Genomic DNA, 19,538 nt, shown 5'->3' on the forward strand with positions numbered 1-19,538 from the left:
ATATTTCTTGGTATAGACAAGTAAGCACTTCCAGCGCTGCATGTGTTTGTTGAAACATCTCAATTGATATTCTGTCAATTCCTCGAGGCTTGTTTTTTGCCAGTGCCTTCAGTGCAGCTTAGACTTCTTCATTCAGTACCATCAGTTCCTAATCATATGCTACCCCTTGAAATGGTTGAACGTCGACTAATTCTTTTTAGTGTAATGACTCTGTATATTCCTTCTATCTTCTTTTGATGCTTCGTGTGTCATTTAGTATTTTCCCAGCAGTTGGATATATGTCTGATATTCAGAAGACAGGTCCAGAATGGAGATGTAATTTTGGGAGGTTATTGCTACATAGATCATATTTAAGGTAATGCAATGGGATAAGATCATGAAGCAGTGAGTGCACGTGGAAATGGTAAAAGGTCAGATTATTGAGCCCAGGGGCACTGTAGCATATACAGATCGGAGAGATGAGGAGAAACCAGGAACAGTCAGTAAGATAGGAGAAGAACCAGGAGGGTGGAGTATCCTGGAAATTATAGATTAATTACAGATTACTACCTAAACTTTAGGTACAGATTAATAAGTAAACACAATTAAGCCCTTGCATACCTCATACCTTGCTTACTGAAAGCCTGTGCGTACCTTGCTTACTGGTTAATCCGTCCCTGATGGCTGCAACTGTTTTTGAATTATCTTCAGCAAAATTTTAATTGTGTGTGATATTAATGATATTGTTAGATAAATTCCGCATTCTGTTGGATCACCTTTCTTTGGAATGGGCACAAATGCGGATCTCTTCCAGTCAGTTGGCTAGGTAGCTGTCTTCCAAATTTCTTGGCATAAATAAGTGAGTTCTTCCAGCATTGCATCCATCTGTTGAAACATCTCAATTGGTATTCCATCAATTCCTGGACCCTCATTTTTCACCAATGCCTTCAGTGCAGCTTGGACTTCTTCCTTCAATAACATCAGTTCTTGGTCAGATGCTGCCTCCTGAAATGGTTGAACGTCAAAGTGAAGTAACTCTGTGTATTCCTTCCATCTTCTTTTGATGCTTCCTTCGTTGTTCAATATTTTCCCTGTAGAATCCTTCAATATCGCAATTTTTTCTTCAGTTCTTTCAGCTTAAGAAATGCTGAGTGTGCTCTTCTGTTTTGTTTTTCTAACTCCAGGTCTTTGCAGACTTCATTATAGTACTTTACTTTGTCTTCTCGAGCTGCCCCTTGAAATCTTCTATTCAGCTCTTTTACTTCATCATTTCTTCCATTCGCTTTAGCTACTCCATGTTCAAGAGCAAGTTTCAGAGTTTATTCTGACATATTTTTTGGTTTTTACTTTCTTTCCTGTCCTTTTAATAACCTTTTTATCTTCATATATGATGTCCTTGATGTCATCCCACAACTCATTTGCTCTTTATTCATTAGTTTTCAATGTGTCAAATTTATTCTTGAGATGGTCTCTAAAGCAGGTGGGACATCCTCAAGGTTGTACTTTGGCTCTAGTGGAATTCATGGTCTGTTCCACAGTCAGCTCAAGGCCTTTTTTTGACTGATGATATTGAGCTTCTCCATTGTCTCTTTCCACAGATGTAGTCAATTTGCTCCCTGTGTATTTCACCTGGTGAGGTCCACATGTACAGTTGCCATTTATGTTGTTGAAAAAAGGTATTTGCAATGAAGAAGTCATTGGTCTTGCAAGATTCTATCACCAAGGCCATATTTTCCAACTACCAATCCTTCTTTATTTCCAACTTTTGCGTTCCAATTACCAACAATTATCAATGCGTCCTGATTGCATGTTTGATCAATTTCATGCTGCAGAAGTTGGTAAAAATCTTCAGCTTCTTCATCTTTGGCCTTAGTGGTTGATGCATATATTTGAATAATAGGCTTATTAAGTGGTCTTCCTTGTAGGGGTATAGATATTATACTATCACCAGCAGTGTTGTTCTTCAGGATAGATCTTGAAATGTTCTTTTTGATGATGAATGCTATGCCATTCCTCTTCAATTTGTCATTCCCGGCATATTGTCCAATTCAAAATGGTGAATACCAGTCCATTTCAGCTCACTAATGCCTAGGATATCAATCTTTATGTGTTTCATTTCATTTTTGATGACTTCTAATTTTCCTGGATTCATACTTCTTACATTCCACATCTGATTATTAATGGGTGTTTGTGGGTGTTTCTTCTCATTTTGAGTCATGCCACATCAGCAAATGAAGGTCCTGAAAGCTTGACTCCATCCATGTCATTAAGATCAACTCTACTTTGAGAAGGCAGCTCTTCCCCAGTCGTCTTTTGAGTAACTTCCAACTTGAGGCATTCATCCTCTGGCCCTATATCAGACAATGTTCTGCTTCTGTTCTTAAGATTTCACTGGCCAATTGTTTTAGAAGTATATTGCCAGGTCCTTCTTCCTAGTCTATCTTAGTCCAAAAGCCCCATTGAAACCTGTCCATCGTGGTTGACATTGCTGGTCTTGAAATACCATTGGCATAGCTTCCAGTACCACAGCAACATGCAATCTACCATTGTACGACAAATTGACAGAGATAGGAGATGTAAAACAGTTGTCCAGGAGAGTGGGAGAGCATATGGACCTAGAGAAATGTAGTGGTATAGCTAAGCGTTAAAGACCCCTTTGAGGATAATGGGAGATTTCATGGTGCAGCAGTTAATCCCTCGACTGACAAAAGGTTGGTAGTTTGAACCCACCAGCAGCTCTGTGGAGGAAAGTTGTGCCAGTCTGCTTCCTAAAGATTGGAAACTCTGTGGGGCTGTTCTACTCTATAGGGTCACTATGAATAGGAATTGACTCCAGGGCAATGAGTTCTAGATGGCTTTTGAGGATAATATTGAATTTAGAATGACACCAAACCAAAAAGCCAAACTCATTGCTGTCAAGTTGATTCCGACTCATAACGACCCTGTAGAACAGGATAGAATTGCCCCATAGAGTTTCCAAGGAACACCTGGTGGATTTCAGCTGCCGACCTTTTGGTTAGCAGATGTAGCTCTTAACCACGGCACCACCAGGGTTTCCCAGAATGACACCAAGTAGGCATGATTTTGTATTTTTCTCCATCCCTCACCAACCCCCAGCCCCGGTTTTGCTCCAGGTTCAGTCTTCGAGTTTCATCAGGTCAATACAAAGAAAGGAGAGGACTGGAGAAATTAATGCATGAGAGTGATTTTCCTGATGGACAGTAGAATCTAATCTATTTAAGGAGAAAAGTGAGGATGAGGGCAGTGAGGGATAGATAGCGAAAAGGTAGTACGGGCAATGTATTTTGGGTCTCCAGGGAGTTGGAGAATTTTTGGAGTTGGGGTATTAGAAGGAGTGAGCTAGAAAGGGAGGAGGTTGTGATTGGAGAGTTGGGTGATTAAAATGATTATAATTGCAGGGGTTACAATTATTGGTAACGATAAGATTTAAAGTATGAGCATGAGAAAGGGCAGAGGCAGGGTGATTACTAGAAAAAAGAAATGGAGAGGGCAGTATTGGAAAAATTAATAAGAGATTGAAATCAACAAGAATTATGACAACATTATTGACAATGAACCAGGGCTAAAATCTTAAAGAATGAGGGAGCGTGACCCAAGGGTCTGTAGATGACTGAAACAAGTGAGTGCGCTAGTCTCCTGTCGTCACGTGACATTCAAAGCTCTTATTTTTAAAGGAAGGGGAGGACGACTTGGTGGGGGTGTGGCTCTTTTAAGGACCTGGGTGGGGAGAAGCCGGAGGTCGGGCAGAGGGGCGGGACCTCGGCTGAGTCTGCGCACTGAGGGCGGAGGCGGGTCAAGCTCTAGCTCGCGGGCGGGGGCGGGGCCTCGCGGGGGCGGAGTCTGTACTCTGGCTTGGGCTGCGGCTGCTGCGGCTGCACTACCAGCTTCTGAGGGAAGGAGGCCGAGGCCTGGGCCGAGCCCGGAGCCGCCGCTCGCCCGAGCCTCCTGGAGCCCCCGCGCCGGCTCAGCCTGGGGGCGGGCTCGGGCCTGGCCCGCCGCCGAACCCAGGACAGAGGCCGCATGCCCGAGGACCAGGCCAGCACAGCCATGGTGAGGGAGCGGGCCTGCCTGAGCCGCAGCCGCCCGCCACCCCGGCCCCCGCGGGCCTGCCCCTCCCTAGCCCTGCTGTTCTCTCCGCGCCCCGCTTTTATCTCAGCCCCCCGTTACCGCCCCCTGATGTTCAGCTCCTCCTTCCCTGTGCCCCCCGTCCACCTGCTGAGGTGAGCCCCTTCAGGTGACACCTCCTTAGTCACCCCCCTCCCCGGCGACACTTTTTTTATCACCCCAGTGACAGCCGTTTTCGCGTTCCCCTTTGCCGCCCCCTCCTCGTCTTTCACCCCTCCCTTCCTTTTCTCTTCCGTTTTGCTTTTTTGTCTTTTCTGGGTTTTCTACTTCTGCCTTTCTCCCCCTATTTTTCTCTCTTGTTCCTTGCTCTCCCTTCTTACCCTCCTTCACCGTTGTATCTTCATTGCCCTGTCTCTATCCCCTCTCCCCTTCGTATCTCCTCGCCCCTTGGTTCTCAGCCCTTCACATTTCCTTTCCCCCTTATCGGATGTCCTCTCTCCCCCGCTCTCACAGCTGTCCCCATTTCCTTCTACGGGCTTCAGGGGTCTAAGCGGGAACAGTCTGAGAGCTATTGCTTCCCAGGAGCTGTAGGGCAGCCAGATGGGAATTCTTTTTCTTTTTTTTTTTGGAGAGGGGAAAGAGGAGATTGGAGGTATTGGAGAGCGCCTGCAAGCCTTATTTCCTAGGGTCAGTGCGAAATCTGAGTGATGGTGTGTTTTAGAATGATGGGGTGAGGGCCAGCATGCAGACTCTGACCTAATGAGCTGTCTGGCCTTCTGACAGAACTAAACAAAAATGGTTTGAACTTTATTATTTTTTTAATTGTCTTTTCATGTGGAGGTACAGTGTGGGGATTTTAAAAATACTTATTTACAGGCTTGATGATTACTCAGAACAAATGATTTGTTTTTGTTTGGAGGCAGGGACCAGGGCATCTGAGGATTGAAAATTAGCTTGGCAGTCTAATATCTTCTAAAGAGTTTCTTTGTTTTGCCCACTCTGCTTTTGGTTGGGAGGACCTCATATTTGCAATTTTTTGTTCTTCCTGTTTCAAAATAAGTTGAGACTTCAGTCGGTTTTACATTGAGTTAGGTTACACGTGGGTTGCAGTGTGTTTATTGAGAACATTGCTCCATAATATGCAACAGGCTAAGTTTTGTCCTCTGGGAGGAATAAGACATTTTAGTCAGAAGTGAGTCGTGGTAATCATGCTCTCCTAGGATGTCACTCAGTTTCTGATTTTCGCTATCTGTTTTGTGGAAAAGGACTTTACTGTAAAAATTATTTCATCTATGAACTTTCCCTAACTCACTGACTCCTGCATTTTTAGGTTGTCCTTCTTCTGTGTTTGCCCCCCAGCAATCCTTCTCCCCGCCAACTCATCACTGACATTGTGTGCTAACCTGTTTCCTCCTATCAAATGCAGCTCTTTGAGGCAGAAGCTATGCCTTACTTCTGTTATTTCCAGTGTTTGAATGATTCACTTCATGGGCTTACCTTACGACTTGACAAATATATCTCAACTGAAAGTTGAGGCAACTAGTGGCCTACACAGAAGGGTTTAGTTTGGGAATCTTGTTTTTGGTGCAAAAGGGAAATTTAGTGAGATGTGATGATCTTCCCTTCAGAATAAAGAGCTGTGGTATCTAGGACATCAAATTGCCAGATTTTTGGAAGTTCTGGTCCTGCCACTGAAAATGAATGTATGAGTACAGAAGGGGGAGTTATGAACTCCTCTTTAGTATTTAGGATCAAAAACTGGCATTTGAACTGGACTGGGAAGGTTAAATAAAATTTATGTAGATCATTTTGCTTTATTGTGAATTTAAGTGGAAATAGAAAGGAATTAGGATGTATTGTGGGAAATAGGCTAGCATGAAGGGATGTGCAATAGGAAGCGAAGCTGGAAAAATTATTAGGCAAGATTATAGTTTAGACTTGGCCTCCAACCAACTTGATTTTTCCTTACTTGTTAAAGCACATATACACACACAGTAAAAGTGCATGTGCGGGAAAATGAAGAAAAGGCAAATATTGGCTTATTTTGAGCTGGGAATTATCTGTAGAGGCTGCTTTTTTGTTTTCTTTGTGCAGTATGTTTAGAAGGCACTCAATAAATAGGTGTTAAATGAATGATTATTGTAAAGCTTTGCATTTTCTATTTTTATGTTGTGTTTTGCATAGTTGATGTCTAAGATAGGTTCTCAAACTTTACTGTAAATCAAAATCACAGTGAGCACTTGCTGGTCCCCCATCTCCAGGATTTGATTCATTCCATCTGGAGTAGAGCCTGAGAGTTAGCAGTTCTAACAAGTACCAGCTGATGTTGATGCTTGCACCACCCTTTTAAAACCACTGGTCAGAGATACAGTCCTTACTTTTCATTCATCCGATAATGTTTTTGGAGTGCCATAGACTGTGTTGGCCTTGGGGATATGATAAAACAGATGTGGTCCCTGCTTTTTTGTATCTTATGTGTGTGGACTTTATAGACATCAAACAAAACGTAATTTTAAAGGTGAGTGCTACAAGAGGGGAAGTTGTGGGATCACAGAATGGGATAGTTAGGAATGGCTTACCAGAGAATATTGCTTATGAGAAGAGAACTGAAGGATTAAATTATAGGAGTTGTGTTATGGAAAGAGTACTCCAGATAGAAGGAACAGCATGTGTAAATGACCTATTGTGGTGCCCTGTCTTGCCTGCTTCACTCTGACGTTGTCTTGAAGTTCTCACTTCAAGGAACTCAGGGAAACTGGCCTGTCCACTGCCCCCACCCCCCAAAAAATCAAGGCTATACCCCTTTCTATTATGTAGCCCTTCTTCATAGCATACACGTCAATTGTAATTTTACATTTCTTTCTGTAATTAGTTGATTAATGTCTGTCTCTACCTCCAGATAGTAAAAATCACTGATGTATGGATATTTTTTGACCAATTGCTAAGGGCCAGGTGATGTTCTAGGCACTAGGGTTACAGTGTTAAAAAAAAAAAAAATACATGGTCCCTAGTAGGGGAATTAGCCAGTAAACAAGAGTTTATAAATATATGATGAGAAGTAGTTAGAAGTGCTAAGAAAAAAATAAACCAGGGTGAGATGTAAAGTGATGGTGAGTGTATGGGGAAGGGAACAACTATTTTAGGTAGGATGATTAATGCTAATAGCTAATATTTTTTTAACATAACTGTGCTGGGCCCTATTTTAAATGCTTCACATATTTTATCTCATCTAATCTTCAGAACAAGCCAATGAGATATGAAGGTAGAGATCATGTTTGTTTGACTCATTGTTGCCATCTTGAATACCTGTATAGTGCCTGGTGCATAATAAGTGCTCAGTAAGCATTTGTTGAATGAATGATTTTGGGGGAAATGACCAGAAAATCAGGGTAGCTTCATTGAGAAGGGGACATTTCAACTGGGACATTTGAACATTTATGGTTTGGTTGGGTAAGGGTTTGGGGAGGAAAGTCATTCCTGGAAAAGTGACCAGCTTCACCATAGAAGCTAAGACAGAAACATGATGTATTCTGGCACGTGTGTGACTCTAGCATAGAGAGTAGAGTAGGAGGTGAGACTAGATAAGCTTGAGGTTAGATCATGGAGGACCTTGAATTATTGTCTAAGGAGTTTTGGCTTCATTTCATTGGCTCTAGTACCTTACTGTGTCCTATAGAGTTGCTATGAGTCGGGATCGACTCGACGGCACTGGGTTTTGTACTGGGTTAGTACCTTAAAAGTTTTTGGGTTTTGTTTTGTTTTGTATCATAATCAAGAGAAGATTTTAAGGATGGTCTTTCTAAATACACTATGAAACATAAAGAAAATAGTTGGGTAAGTCTAGGTGAAAAATTAGTGTGTGAACTTTCACCCTTACCTTGTTTTATGGTAATGGTAATTTCAACTGGGGGAAGGAGAATGTAGGAAAATGAAATACAAAGATCTGGTATAACTCTGACTAAGTGAATTTTCCATAGAGGCATTACCATGGAGTTGCAGGAGAAGCGTAGTAGCATTGCAGTTTGCTCACTGCCTCTCGGTTTTCATATATGCCGCCTTTAGGGATTATTGAGAACATTAAAACAAAGTAAATTTACTATACCAGTGTCCTCTATTTACCTGTCCCAAAGTTCATGTATTAGGTCATGTAGAGAGAGTCAGCATTTCCCAATTCCCAACTTTTTTTTTTAAATAGCTTTTGTGTAGCATATGAGAAAAGAGGAATTTTAAGTAAAGAATTTTTATTTTCAAATTACGCTTGTCATAGTTAATTTAAAATATTGTTTTAATAATAAACATATTAAAATGAATTTCAGCCTTTCCCATTTAACAAATGGTGCATTAATTTTATAGATAAAGCTTTAGTTTCCAATTTTAAAATGAATATATATACAAATCAAAATCACAAAGAGATAGCCACCTCACCGCCATTAGAATGGCAATGCCCCCCCCAAAAGGAAAACAATAGATGTTGGCAGGGTGTCGAGAAACTGGAACCCTCATTCATTGTTGGTGCGAATGTACAGCCACTGTGGAAAACAGTTTGGTGGTTCCTCAAACAGTTCAGCATAGAACTACCATGTGACTCAGCAATCCCAATCCTAGGCATATACCCAGAAGTGAGAGCAGGGATGCAAACATAAACCTGTACACCAGTGTTCATTGCAGGACTTTTCACAGTAGCGAAAATGTGGAATCAGCAAAAATGTCTGTAAACAGATGAATGGATAAACAAAATATGGTAAATACACACAGTGGAATATTAGCCCTAAAAAATAATCAAGTCTGAATGCATGCCACAACATGGATAAACCTTGAAAACATGCTGCATGAAATAAAGCAGTTGCAAAAGTGCAAATACTGTATGACCTCACTCATAAGAAACAAGCAAATATATAGAAATGGAAGATTATTAGTGGTTACCAGGGCACAGTGGTTAAGGGTTCGGCTGCTAACCGAAAGGTTGGCCAGTTGGAATCCACCAGCTGCTCCTTGGAAATCCTATGGGGCAGTTCTACTCTGTCCTTTAGGGTCACTGTGATTCAGAATCAACTTGACGGCATTGGGTTTTGGTTTGGTGCCAGGAGTGGGAGGTAGGGAAGGGCGGAATTTTTGCTTAGGGGGCAGTGAGTTTATGTTAATGGTGGTGGAGTAATTTGGAAAAGGACAGTGAGAATGATTGTACAAATTGAAGAATGTAATTGTCACTGAATTATGCAGGTAGAAATTGTTGAATTGGAAAAAAAAGAATATGTATTAAGATGTAGATTGACAATAATTATATTTATGTCATCAAAATAGGCAAGAACTGACTTTTTTATTTTTAACCTTAAGTTTGGAATTCTTGCCTTTTTAGCACTTAAGAAATCAACAGGTTTAGATAATTGTTCTGTTTTGTTTCTAAATGATTAAAAGGGAAGTCCCGGGCTGCTACTTGCAATCCTGTCTCTACAAATAAGACATTGTAAGTATGGTTAGTTTATTCCTAATATATGAAAATCCGGGGATCAGATATTATAATTATTGTTATATATCTATATATTTTTCCGCAAGCACTTAGAATAATTACTGAACCGATTGCCCTGACAGGGATCACAATAGAGAGTCCTGGACAGAGCAGGAGCAAAATGTAAAACAAAATTCAAATTCACACACACACAAACACACAAAACACCAGACTTATTGGTCTGACAGAGTCTGGAGGAACCCCGAGACTATGGCCCCCAGACACTCTGCTAACTCAGAACTGAAGCCACTCCCAAAGTCCACCTTTCAGCCAAAGATTAGACAAGCCTATGAAACATTAACGCACTTAAGGAATGTGCATCTTAGTTCAATCAAGTATACCAGACCAAATGAGCAACCCCTGCCCAAAAGCAAAGAAGGGAAGGCAGGAAGGAACAGGAGATCCGGACAAACGAGCTCAGGGTGGATGGGGGAGAGTGCTGAAACATTGTGGGGATGGTAACCAATGTCACAAAACAATTTGTGTATAAAATTTTGAATGAGAAACTAATTTGCACTGTAAACTTTCATCTAAAACAAAATAAAATAAAAAATGTTACTGAGATATCTTGATGTACTATTTAAGAATCCTGGTCAGATAAAGAAACCCTGCTGGTGTAGTGGTTAAGAGCTACATCTGCTAACCAAAAGGTCGGCAGATCAGATCCACCAGGTGCTCCTTGGAAACCCTATGAAGCATTTTTACTCTGTCCTTTGGGGTCATTATGAGTCAGAATTGATTCGACGGCAACGAGTTTGGCTTTTGGTTTGGTCAGATAAATGCAACTTATAAATCTGACGAAAATGCCCTAAATAGAATTTTCATAATGATCATTATCATAAACTCTGATATTATTATCAGTGTAACTTACATTTCCTGTCTTTAACCAAGAGTTCATTATAAGAATAAAAATAATTTAAAGGCACTGTGATGGTCAACATTCAAGTGAAGCTAGAATGGACTGAGTGACTATATCATGAGCCAGTTCACTAATTTCCACTGATTCACGCATATTCGGTAGATAAGCTCTTGGAAACTCTCAAACTATTGTTTTGAAAGAAGAAAATTTTAAGTAATTATTCAATGGTTAAATATATACAAATTAATGACATGAACCTATGGAACATCCATGGTAGCTAGAACACTGCATTTTTTTTTTTTATTAACTTTTATTGAGCTTCAAGTGAACGTTTACAAATCAAGTCAGACTGTCACATATAAGTTTATATACACCTTACTCCGTACTCCCACTTGCTCTCCCCCTAATGAGTCAGCCCTTCCAGTCTCTCCTTTCGTGACAATTTTGCCAGCTTCCAACTCTCTCTATCCTCGCATCCCCCCTCCAGACAGGAGATGCCAACACAGTCTCAAGTGACCACTTGATACAATTAGCTCACTCTTCATCAGCATCTCTCTCCTACCCACTGTCCAGTCCCTTTCATGTCTGATGAGTTGTCTTCGGGGATGGTTCCTGTCCTGTGCCAACAGAAGGTTTGGGGACCATGACCGCCGGGATTCCTCTAGTCTCAGTCAGACCATTAAGTCTGGTCTTTTTATGAGAATTTGGGGTCTGCATCCCACTGATCTCCTGCTCCCTCAGGGGTTCTCTGTTGTGCTCCCTGTCAGGGTAGTCATCGGTTGTGGCCAGGCACCATCTAGTTCTTCTGGTCTCAGGATGATGTAAGTCTCTGGTTCATGTGGCCCTTTCTGTCTCTTGGGCTCTTAGTTGTCGTGTGACCTTGGTGTTCTTCATTCTCCTTTGCTCCAGGTGGGTTGAGACCAATTGATGCATCTTAGATGGCCGCTTGTTAGCATTTAAGACCCCAGACGCCACATTTCAAAGTGGGATGCAGAATGTTTTCATAATAGAATTATTTTGCCAATTGACTTAGAAGTCCCCCTAAACCATGGTCCCCAAACCCCCGCCCTTGCTCCGCTGACCTTTGAAGCATTCATTCTATCCCGTAAACTTCTTTGCTTTTGGTCCAGTCCAGTTGAGCTGACCTTCCATGTATTGAGTATTGTCCTTCCCTTCACCTAAAGCAGTTCTTATCTACTAATTAATCAGTAAAAAACCGTCTTCCATCCTCCCTCCCTCCCCTCCCCCTGTAACCACAAAAGTATGTGTTCTTCTCAGTTTATACTGTTTCTCAAGATCTTATAATAGTGGTCTTATACAATATTTGTCCTTTTGCCTCTGACTAATTTCACTCAGCATAATGCCTTCCAGGTTCCTCCATGTTATGAAATGTTTCACAGATTCGTCACCGTTCTTTATCGATGCGTAGTATTCCATTGTGTGAATATACCACAATTTATTTACCCATTCATCCGTTGATGGACACCTTGGTTGCTTCCAACTTTTTGCTATTGTAAACAGAGCTGCAATAAACATGGGTGTGCATATATCTGTTTGTGTGAAGGCTCTTATTTCTCTAGGGTATATTCCGAGGAGTGGGATTTCTGGGTTGTATGGTAGTTCTATTTCTAACTGTTTAAGATAACGCCAGATAGATTTCCAAAGTGGTTGTACCATTTTACATTCCCACCAGCAGTGTATAAGAGTTCCAATCTCTCTGCAGCCTCTCCAACATTTATTATTTTGTGTTTTTTTGGATTAATGCCAGCCTTGTTGGAATGAGATAGAATCTCATCGTGGTTTTAATTTGCATTTCTCTAATGGCTAATGATCGGGAGCATTTTCTCATGTATCTGTTGGCTGCCTGAATATCTTCTTTAGTGAAATGTGTGTTCATATCCTTTGCCCACTTCTTGATTGGGTTGTTTGTCTTTTTGTGGTTGAGTTTTGACAGAATCATGTAGATTTTAGAGATCAGGCGCTGGTCGGAGATGTCATAGCTGAAAATTCTTTCCCAGTCTGTAGGTGGTCTTTTTACTCTTTTGGAGAAGTCTTTAGATGAGCATAGGTGTTTGATTTTTAGGAGCTCCCAGTTATTGGGTTTCTCTTCATCATTTTTGGTAATGTTTTGTATTCTGTTTATACCTTGTATTAGGGCTCCTAGGGTTGTCCCAATTTTTTCTTCCATGATCTTTATCGTTTTAGTCTTTATGTTTCGGTCTTTGATCCACTTGGAGTTAGTTTTTGTGCATGGTGTGAGGTATGGGTCCTGTTTCATTTTTTTGCAAATGGATATCCAGTTATGCCAGCACCATTTGTTAAAAAGGCTATCTTTTCCCCAGTTAATTGACACTGGTCCTTTGTCAAATATCAGCTGCTCATACATGGATGGATCTATGTCTGGGTTCTCAATTCTGTTCCATTGGTCTATGTGTCTGTTGTACCAATACCAGGCTGTTTTGACTACTGTGGCTGTATAGTAGGTTCTGAAGTCAGGTAAGGTGAAGCCTCCCACTTTCTTCTTCTTTTTCAGTAGTGCTGTGCTTATCCGGGGCTTCTTTCCCTTCCATATGAAATTGGTGATTTGTTCTCTATCCCCTTAAAATATGACATTGGAATTTGCATCGGAAGTGCGTTAAATGTATAGATGGCTTTTGGTAGAATAGACATTTTTACTATGTTAAGTCTTCCTATCCATGAGCAGGGTATGTTTTTCCACTTAAGTATGTCCTTTTGAATTTCTTGTAGTAGAGCTTTGTAGTTTTCTTTTGTATAGGTCTTTTACATCCTTGGTAAGATTTATTCCTAAGTATCTTATCTTCTTGGGGGCTCCTGTGAATGGTATTGATTTGGTTATTTCCTCTTCGGTGTTCTTTTTGTTGATGTAGAGGAATCCAAGTGATTTTTGTATGTTTATTTTATAACCTGAGACTCTGCCAAACTCTTCTATTAGTTTCAGTAGTTTTCTGGAGGATTCCTTAGGGTTTTCTGTGTATATAATCATGTCATCTGCAAATAGTGATAACTTTACTTCTTCCTTGCCAATCCGGATGCCTTTTATTTCTTTGTCTGGCCTAATTGCCCTGGCTAGGACTTCTAGCACGATGTTGAATAAGAGCGGTGATAAAGGGCATCCTTCTCTGGTTCCCGTTCTCAAGGGAAATGCTTTCAGGTTCTCTCCATTTAGAGTGATGTTGGCTGTTGGCTTTGCATAGATGCCCTTTATTATGTTGAGGAATTTTCCTTCAATTCCTATTTTGGTGAGAGTTTTTATCATAAAAGGGTGTTGGACTTTGTCAAATGCCTTTTCTGCATCAATTGATAAGATCATGTGGTTTTTGTCTTTTGTTTTATTTATGTGGTGGATTACATTAATGGTTTAGAACACTGCATTTTTTCATAGGTTCAAAAGGTAGCCCTCAACAACGTATTTAGCTAATAAGTGGCAGGGATAGTCAGTATTTGCAGTGGAATAAAAGGCATTTTTAATGCTAACAATCAAAATAGAAAACAATGTTAAGGACAATATTCTTTTTTTTTAATTTTTATTGTGCTTTAAGTGAAACTTTATAAATCAAGTCAGTCTCTCATACAAAATTTTATATACACCTTGCTATATACTCCTAGTTGCTCTCCCCCTAATGAGACAGCACACTCCTTCCCGCCACTCTCTCTTTTCGTGTCCATTCTGCCACCTTGTGACCCCCTCTGCCTTCTTATCTCCCCTCCAGTCAGGAGCTGCCCACATAGTCTCATGTGTTTACTTGATCCAAGAAGCTCACTCTTCATCAGTATCATTTTCTGTCCCATAGTCCAGTCCAATCCCTGTCTGAAGAGTTGGCTTTGGGAATCGTTCCTGTCTTGGGCTAACAGAAGGTCTGGGGACCATGACCTCCAGAGTCCTTCTAGTCTTAGATTATTAAGTCTGGTCTTTTTACGAGAATTTGAGGCCTGCATCCCACTGCTTTCCTGCTCCCTCAGGGGTTCTCTGTTGTGTTCCCTGTCAGGGCAGTCATTGGTTGTAGCCATCCATTATCTAGCTCTTCTATTCTCAGGCTGACATAGTCTCTGGTTTATGTGGCCCTTATCTGTCTCTTGGGCTCATAATTACCTTGTGTCTTTGTTGTTCTTCATTCGCCTTTGGTCCAGGTGGGTTGAGACCAATTGATGCATCTTAGATGGCCACTCACAAGTATTTAAGACCCCAGACTCTACTCTCCAAAGCAGGATGCAGAACGGTTTCTTAATAGATTTTATGCCAATTGACTTAGATGTAGGACAACATTCTTGTATGCTGGGTCTTATTTATAGGAACATGAGCTCATAAAATAGCTTTCGTGTAGTGAGCACACAAGGTATGAGGGAATGTACTAATTAATCTTCACAATTCCATGAGGTTAATAATGTTTTCTCATTACAAAGATAAAAAAGTAAGGCTCTGAGAAATCAACTAACCTACCTGTGATAAAATAGCTAGTGTCAGAGCAGTATCCAAACACAGGTTTGTCTGACCCGTAAGCTTGTGCTATTTCAGAGACCTTCCCCAGCCTCCATAAAGTTACAGGAATTTAAGCTGAGTTCAGACATTTAAAATATTTGTATCATTGTTTCCATTATAAAAGTAATTCATGTTTATTGGGAAAAAAATTGGTCAGGAAATGTGTAAACTCGTATGGTTCTTGATTCATACAGCCATATCACCTTCTATAAAGCTCTTTGAAGGACAGTATCAGATGTGGATGGTACTTATGTCTTCGGAATTTAAGTACTTCATTGACAAAACGCATGCTACTAGTACTAACCCTGGTGGTGTGGTGGGTAAGTACTCGGCTGCTACTCAGAAGGTTGGCAGTTTGAACCCACAAGCTGCTCTGAGGGAGGAAGATATGGCAGTCTGCTTCCATAAAGATTACTGCCTGGGAAACCCTGTAGGGTAATTCTGCTCTATCCTGTAGGATCGCTGTGAGTCAGAATTGACTAAGTGGTGACAGGTTTGGTTTTTTTTTTTTTTTTTGGTTTAATACTACTCTCATACATACTAATCATGGCTAAAATTGTTCAGGCTCATAAGTGAAAGAAAAATAAATTATTCTGCAGTAACTGGGTAAGGATGGAAACAGAGGGAAGAATGGAGTCATGTCACTCTCCTACTCAGCATTTTTTAATTCCTCCCTATTGTCTAAGGCAGTGGACCCCATTAAGATACCTTTTTAGCACTGAAAAACTTCAAGGACATGACAGGAGTATACTTTAAAAATACATCAATTAGGAAAAATATATATAATGATAAAAAGTTGGTAGAAATTCAGTAATGTTTTTAAAATGATACTGTAGTCTATTAGTCATTTATTATACACTGGAAATAGTGTCTATTTCAAGGTAATTGTTTATTGTATCTAGAGCCTCCTCGATATGCATGTGAATTTATGGACTCCTTACGATACTTATGGGGCCTAAGCTGCAGTGACCTTATAGGCTAGCTATGGACACACAGATTGAACTGCACGATTCAGGAGACAACCATACACATGGAAAACAATGGATCTACAAAGATCTGTGTCTTGTGTACTTGGTCAGACCTAGCACACAGTAGAGGCTCAGCAAATAATTCTTGAATGCAAGTGTTTTGTATAACATACTAGTCCAGTTATGACCTAACCTTTCTTAATTTTCCAGCCTTATTTCTTGTTTTATGAGAAAAAGCATTTGCGTTTCATGCTCAGTGATACTGAGCACACACTATGCTGTTTTTCATGCCTCCAAGCCTTTTTTAATACTGTTTCTTTTGCCTAGAATTGCTCTGCCTCTTGATTATTTAACCTTCAAGTCCCCCTTAAGCCATAGGTCCTTTGTGAAACCTTCAGTTATTTCCATGGAGTTTTGGGTTACCCCTTTCCATACGCCTCTCCTGTGCATTATAGATGGCTGGGTTACAACAGTTATTTTGTGGTGGTGGTATTATTCTTGTGGCTGGCTGTCTCCCCTAGACTGTGGGCTCTTTGAGGGTAGGGTTAGTACTATGTCTTTTCAACTTGGCGCAATACCTGAGACATAGTAAGTACATAAATATTTGTTCAGTGAATGAATATGTGTACTTGTAGAGAATTGCAAATGGTGATATTAACAGATGTGAGTTGTGAGAGAGGGGAAAAAGAAAGATTAACACTCTGTACAGGGGAAAGGGGTTTGATGGGTAAGAAATGTTTGATCAAATAGTTTTTCTTAATATCCTAAGTGTACTATTCACCCGGGATAAATGTTTCTGTCCAGAAGAGTTTAGCAGGAAGAGTTGGGGAGGAAGCCAAGTGACTTTGGGATTAGTTGCAAAGCAGTATCCTTTTGTATAAACACTTGCAAGTCATTTGTCTGTAATTTGTAAAGGTGTTCTTCCAGAGAGTTGAATATTTAAACTTAGACAGTAAAAAATCAGTTAATAGTAAATAAACAGAAGTGAGTAGTTTTTTTTTAAGTATTAATTCTGTATCAGAATCTTTTTTTTTTTCCTATCTCCAGTTCTCTTTTGTGTATACATTTTTCTTAGATCTCCAGCACCTTAATGTCTGTTCAGTGTCATATTTTCCTTTTTTAAGGGCGTTAAAAAAGTTTGAATGTTCTTGATTATGTAATATTATTTTCTTTTCATAGGCCTTGTAACCTTTGTCAAATCATTTCACCTCCCTGTGCCTCCATTTTTTAGTCTGAAATGAATAGGTTGTGTTAGATCCTCTCTGAGATTTCATCCACCTCTTTAAAAAAAAAAGTCATATGATACTATTTTTAGCTTCATGTGATACGTAACTAGAGCCCTTAAGTTTTGAGTAACACTGCAAGCAAGTTAAAAGTAAGTACGACAGTAGATATACTCTACAGTTGTAGTACTATTGAGACGTGGGCAAGCTGCGGTTATAGGTTTAAATTTTGTGCAAACTTGAGTTCTTACCTCCATGAATGTATTATCAAACTTTTCATGCCAGGGATCCTTCGTTTAAATTATAAGATTTGCATAGTACTTAAGCATTTAAAGGCATTTTCACACATGTTCCAATTATTCCTTACTACCACTCTGTCAGTTTGTCGTATGGTGATGGCTTGCATGTTGCTGTGATGCTGGAAGTTATGCCAGCAGTATTTCAAAAACCAGCAGGGTCACCCGTGGTGGATAGGTTTCAGTGGAGCTTGCAGACCAAGACAGACTAGGAAAAAGGACCTGGCAATCTACTTAAAAAATCGGCCAGTGAAAACCTTATAAGTAGCAGCAAAACATTGTCTGATTTAGTGCCGAAAGATGAGTCCCTCAGGTTGGAAAGCACTCAAAGTATGACTGGGAAAGAGTTGCCCCTCAAAGTAGAGTCAACTTTAATGATATAGGTGGAGCAAAGTTTTCAGGACCTTTATTTGCTGTTACAGCATCAATCAAAATGAGAAGAAACAGTTTCAAACACCCATTACTAATCGGAATATGGAATGTATGAAGTATGAATCTAAGAATTTGGAAGCTGTCAGAAATGAAGTGGACATTCTGCTAACTCAGAACTAAAGCCACTCCTGAAATCCACCTTTCAGCCAAAGATGAACCAAAAACCCTAAAACAGGCTGATAAAACAAATGATAGCACAAGTGAGAAACCTGCTTCTTAGTTCAATCAAGTACACAAGACCAAATGGGCAACACCTGCCCAAAAGCAAAGGTAGGAAGGGACAGGAAAACCAGACGAATGGAAATGGGGAACCTGGGGTGGAAAAGAAAGGGAAAGAGTGCTTACACGATGTAGGGATTGCAACCAGTGTAACAAAACAAGTTGAAAATAAATATTTGAACGAGAAACTAACTTGAGCTGTAAATCTTAACTTAAAACACAATAAAATCTAAAAAAAAAAATGAAATGGAACACTTGAAAATATATTTCTTAGGCATTAGTGAGCTGAAATGGACTGGTATTGGCCATTTTGAATTAGAAAATCATTTGGTCTGTTTTGCCAAGAATGACAAATTGAAGAGGAATGGTACATTTATTGTCAAAACGAACATTTCAAGATCTCTCCTGACGTATGATAGCATAATATCCATACACCTATGAGACAGACCAGTTAAAACAACCATTACTCAAATTCATGCACAAACCACTAATGCCAAAGACGAAGAAACTGAAGATTTTTACCAGCTTTTGCAGTCTGAAATTGATCAGACATGTGGTCAAGATGCATTGATAATTAGTGGTGACTGGAATGTGAAAGTTGCAAACAAGAAGGACCGGTAGTTGGATAATGTGGCCTTGGTGATAGAAACGACGCCAGTTATCGCACGATAGAATTTTGCAAGACCCACGACCATTCATTGCACGTACATCTTTTCAACAATGTAAACAGCGGCTGTACACGTGGGCCTCAATAGATGGAATACACAGGAATCAAATCAACTACATCTGTGGAAAGAGACGATGGAGAAGCTCAGTGTCATCAGTCATAGCAAGACCAAGGGCCGACGGCAGAACAGACCATCAGTTGCTCATATGCAAGTTCACGTTGAAACTGAAGAAAATTAGAACAAGTCTACAAGAGCTGAAATACAACCTTGAGTATATCCCACCTGAATTTAGAGACCATCTCAAGAATAGATTTGACACATTGAACATTAATGATGGATGACCAGGTGAGTTGTGGAATGACATCTAGGACATCATATATGAAGAAAGGAAGCATCAAAAGAAGATGGAAAGAATACACAGAGTCAGGTTCAAATGACAATTCGTTGATGTTCATTCATTTCAGAACATAGCATATGATCAAGAACCCATGGTATTGAAGGAAGAAGTCCAAGGTGCACTGAAGGCATTGGTGAAAAACAAAGCTCCAGGAATTGATGGAATACCAGCTGAGATGCTTCGACAACGGATACAATGATGGAAGCACCATTCATCTATCCCAAGATTTGTAATATAGTTACCTGGCCAACTAACTAGAAAAGATCTGTATTTGTGCCCATTCCAAAGAAAGGTAATCCAACAGAACGTGGAAATTATCAAACACTATCATTAATACCACACATATGTAAAATTTTGTTGAAGATAATTCAGAAATGGTTGCAGCAGTACATCAACAAGGAACTGCC

The 19,538-nt window shown here is 40.2% G+C and overlaps 1 protein-coding gene across 2 annotated transcripts in view; it reads left to right on the top strand.

Annotated features, from left to right (window-relative positions):
- Nucleotides 1–3,831: 3,831 nt before the first annotated feature.
- ZYG11B (zyg-11 family member B, cell cycle regulator) overlaps nt 3,832–19,538 on the top strand; it is a 122,943-nt gene continuing 107,236 nt past the window's right edge. For both annotated transcript variants that reach the window (XM_049879255.1, XM_049879256.1), the window contains exon 1: nt 3,832–4,050. In XM_049879255.1, the coding sequence (XP_049735212.1) occupies nt 4,021–4,050 (30 nt within the window). In that variant the 5' untranslated portion in view covers nt 3,832–4,020. The remainder of the gene's footprint in view (nt 4,051–19,538) is intronic.

The sequence above is a fragment of the Elephas maximus genome, chromosome 3 (assembly GCF_024166365.1).
Source record: "Elephas maximus indicus isolate mEleMax1 chromosome 3, mEleMax1 primary haplotype, whole genome shotgun sequence".
NCBI classification, from domain to species: Eukaryota; Metazoa; Chordata; class Mammalia; order Proboscidea; family Elephantidae; genus Elephas; species Elephas maximus.